At 42.3% G+C, this 2,340-nt stretch overlaps 1 protein-coding gene across 1 annotated transcript; it reads left to right on the top strand.

Moving 5' to 3' along the window:
• Positions 1 to 788: 788 nt before the first annotated feature.
• Positions 789 to 2,094, top strand: LOC147620976 (uncharacterized). Its single transcript, XM_086825494.1, has 2 exons — positions 789 to 1,027; positions 1,128 to 2,094. The coding sequence occupies exons 1-2, from the start codon at positions 820 to 822 to the stop codon at positions 1,985 to 1,987; spliced, it is 1,068 nt and encodes a 355-aa protein (XP_086681620.1). The 5' UTR covers positions 789 to 819; the 3' UTR covers positions 1,988 to 2,094.
• The last annotated feature ends 246 nt before the right edge of the window (positions 2,095 to 2,340 follow it).

Below are 2,340 nucleotides of genomic sequence, written 5' to 3'. Positions count from 1 at the left end.
CCAGCAAAGAAAATCTTCAATATCTTTTTTTTAAATATTTTTTTAAAGGAAAAGTTTCAAAAAGTTACCCCCCCTCACTTCCCTCTTCCCTCCAAAAGTAGGGGCGTGTTTCTCTCTCCTCCCTTTTAGACTAACCCACTTTCCCCATCTACCACTCACTAGACCCTCACTTGCAGCCCTATCTTCATCCCCAACTTGAGGAAAGCTCTTTGCTACCACCTACTCAGAGAAAGCTCTGTTATCAGCCTCTTTCTCTCTCTAGAGGAAGCTCTGTTATCAGACTCTATCTCTAGGTCTCTCTCTCTCTGTGTGCAAGCAGGCACCTAATGCAATCTCTCATTAGCTTTCTTTTGAGGAAAGCTCTTTGCTACCAGCTACTCAGAGGAAGCTCTGTTATCAGCCCTTCTCTCTCTCTCTAGAGGAAGCTCTGTTATCAGACTCTCTCTCTCTCTCTCTCTCTCTCTCTCTCTCTCTCTCTCTCTCTCTCTGCATGCAGGCACCTAATGCAATCTCTCATTTGCTTTCTTTTGAAGGTTTAGCTTTCTGTGTGTGTGTGCATGTGTGTGTGTGTGTGTGTATTGTGTGTGTGTGTATGGATTTGCAGCAAACTTCTTTGAAGCTTTAGCTAGCTCTCTCTCTCTCTGTCTCTGAGCAGGTATTTGCTTTTTTGCCATATTCTTAACATTCACTTTCTTTTCATTTGGGCCATCTATGGCTCTTCAGTGTGTACGCAGGCCTTCATCCACTATCGAGTCCATGGCTATTTCCACAGTACAGGATGATGAAGGTTATTGGATTCCTACCGTTTTTAAGCGGTTCATGTGGATAACAATGCAGCCCAGTTTGAGGGGTGCACACAAGGTTCCTCGAAGGCACATGGCTTCCACAAGCCATCACTGGAAAGGAAGGATCTTAGAATTCAAAGTTTGCAACAAGGATGGAAAGCGGCTTGCAAAGGTGCAACATGTTTACACCTCAAGCCAAATACATCTTGAAGATGAGAACTCACCACGGTTCCCAACTAATTGTAAGTTTCAGTCCTTGTTTAATGTTTCTTTGCTTTGGAGAAATGCTTGCATGAAGACTATGTGAATATCAAGAACTCCAATGTATTCTATTGTATGCAGATGTTTTCCCTTCAACATGTGTGGAATGGCAGCCTCTAGAATGTTTTACAGGGACCTTCGAAGCATGTCATGTTGATCTAGGTAGGCGTATGTATGCTGGGGAAACAAGTTCCGAACTTGCAAATAGAGGAGTATTTTTCATTGCTGCAACATATGTTGTGCCACAGAGGGGAAGGTTTGGAGCACTTGAGCCAATTTCTCCTCCTGCACTAAATAGCCCGGAATGGCCCATTCCAGACCCCACTACAATGGAGAGCTTTCAGCGCAGGATTTTCCATGACATTCAGTCAAGCCTAAAGGCTGCATATGGATCCCACAGGATAAGTGTATCTCTTTTCATGCCTTTACATGTGTTTATTGCTATTTTCAAAGCAGGCAAGTTCCATCGCACCCCAACAATGTGGATAAGCAAAGATGGGGCCTTTGAAGCTCTAGATACATTTCTAAAAGGCGACTGGACCACCAAGGTGGCAGAACATAAGGGTGATGTAATAAAGTGCTCAGCGGTAATGTCAATGGTAAGATGCAGGTATCAGATAGGCAAGCAAAATCTAACTATGGTGTACCCTATTAGAAGGTGGAAATGCTCGCATGGTGAATGGGAGGCTTTGGACTCTGATCTCTATGCTAGGGAGGAGGTAGAACTTCATATTGAAGTTCACCCAGGAGAGGAGCATACAGTGGTAGTTAATGATGATTGGAATTTTGCTCAGTTGAGAGATCGTATTGTCATGTCCTTTAATGTAAGGAACCAATTCAAGTTTGTTGTTTCTAATCGACCCATGCGTCAAAGGTCAGAGAAACATACACTCTGTGTGTCATTGGAGCCCCCTAGGGTCCTTAGCTTGAAAGACTGTTAAGTTGCAGACTTAGGTAACATTTTGAGTGATTTTGGGCGATAATTTGTAGCGGTGTACTTCTGAATACAAAATTATTGATTGCACCATAGTCCCAATGTCCTCTGTATTTCACTGCAATTTGGATTTTAATTTTGTTAAATTTAAAATTTTTAAGTATGTTCTATAAATTTATTAAACTTTATAGTGGAATGCTTTATAAGAATAGGTTTTGCTCTATAAAGCTCATTTCATTCTTAAGATCTTGCAGTTTCTATTTCCCTTCAATATCCCGCCATGGCTTCAAGCTCTAACTCGCTACGCGCAAAACTTGAGAAAATTGGGCTCTCAGCAGGTGCAGGTGAGAACATCGCCAT

The sequence above is a fragment of the Cibotium barometz genome, chromosome 31 (assembly GCF_041138505.1).
Source record: "Cibotium barometz isolate CiBa-2024 chromosome 31, ASM4113850v1, whole genome shotgun sequence".
NCBI classification, from domain to species: domain Eukaryota; kingdom Viridiplantae; phylum Streptophyta; class Polypodiopsida; order Cyatheales; family Cibotiaceae; genus Cibotium; species Cibotium barometz.
This window is presented reverse-complemented; position numbering and strand designations above follow the sequence as displayed.

Coding starts and splice junctions, on each gene's coding strand:
- LOC147620976 (XM_086825494.1), top strand. CDS start 820: ATGTGGATAACAATGCAGCCCAGTTTGAGGGGTGCACACAAGGTTCCT. Junction 1,028..1,127: donor ACCACGGTTCCCAACTAATT/GTAAGTTTCAGT, acceptor TATTGTATGCAG/ATGTTTTCCCTTCAACATGT.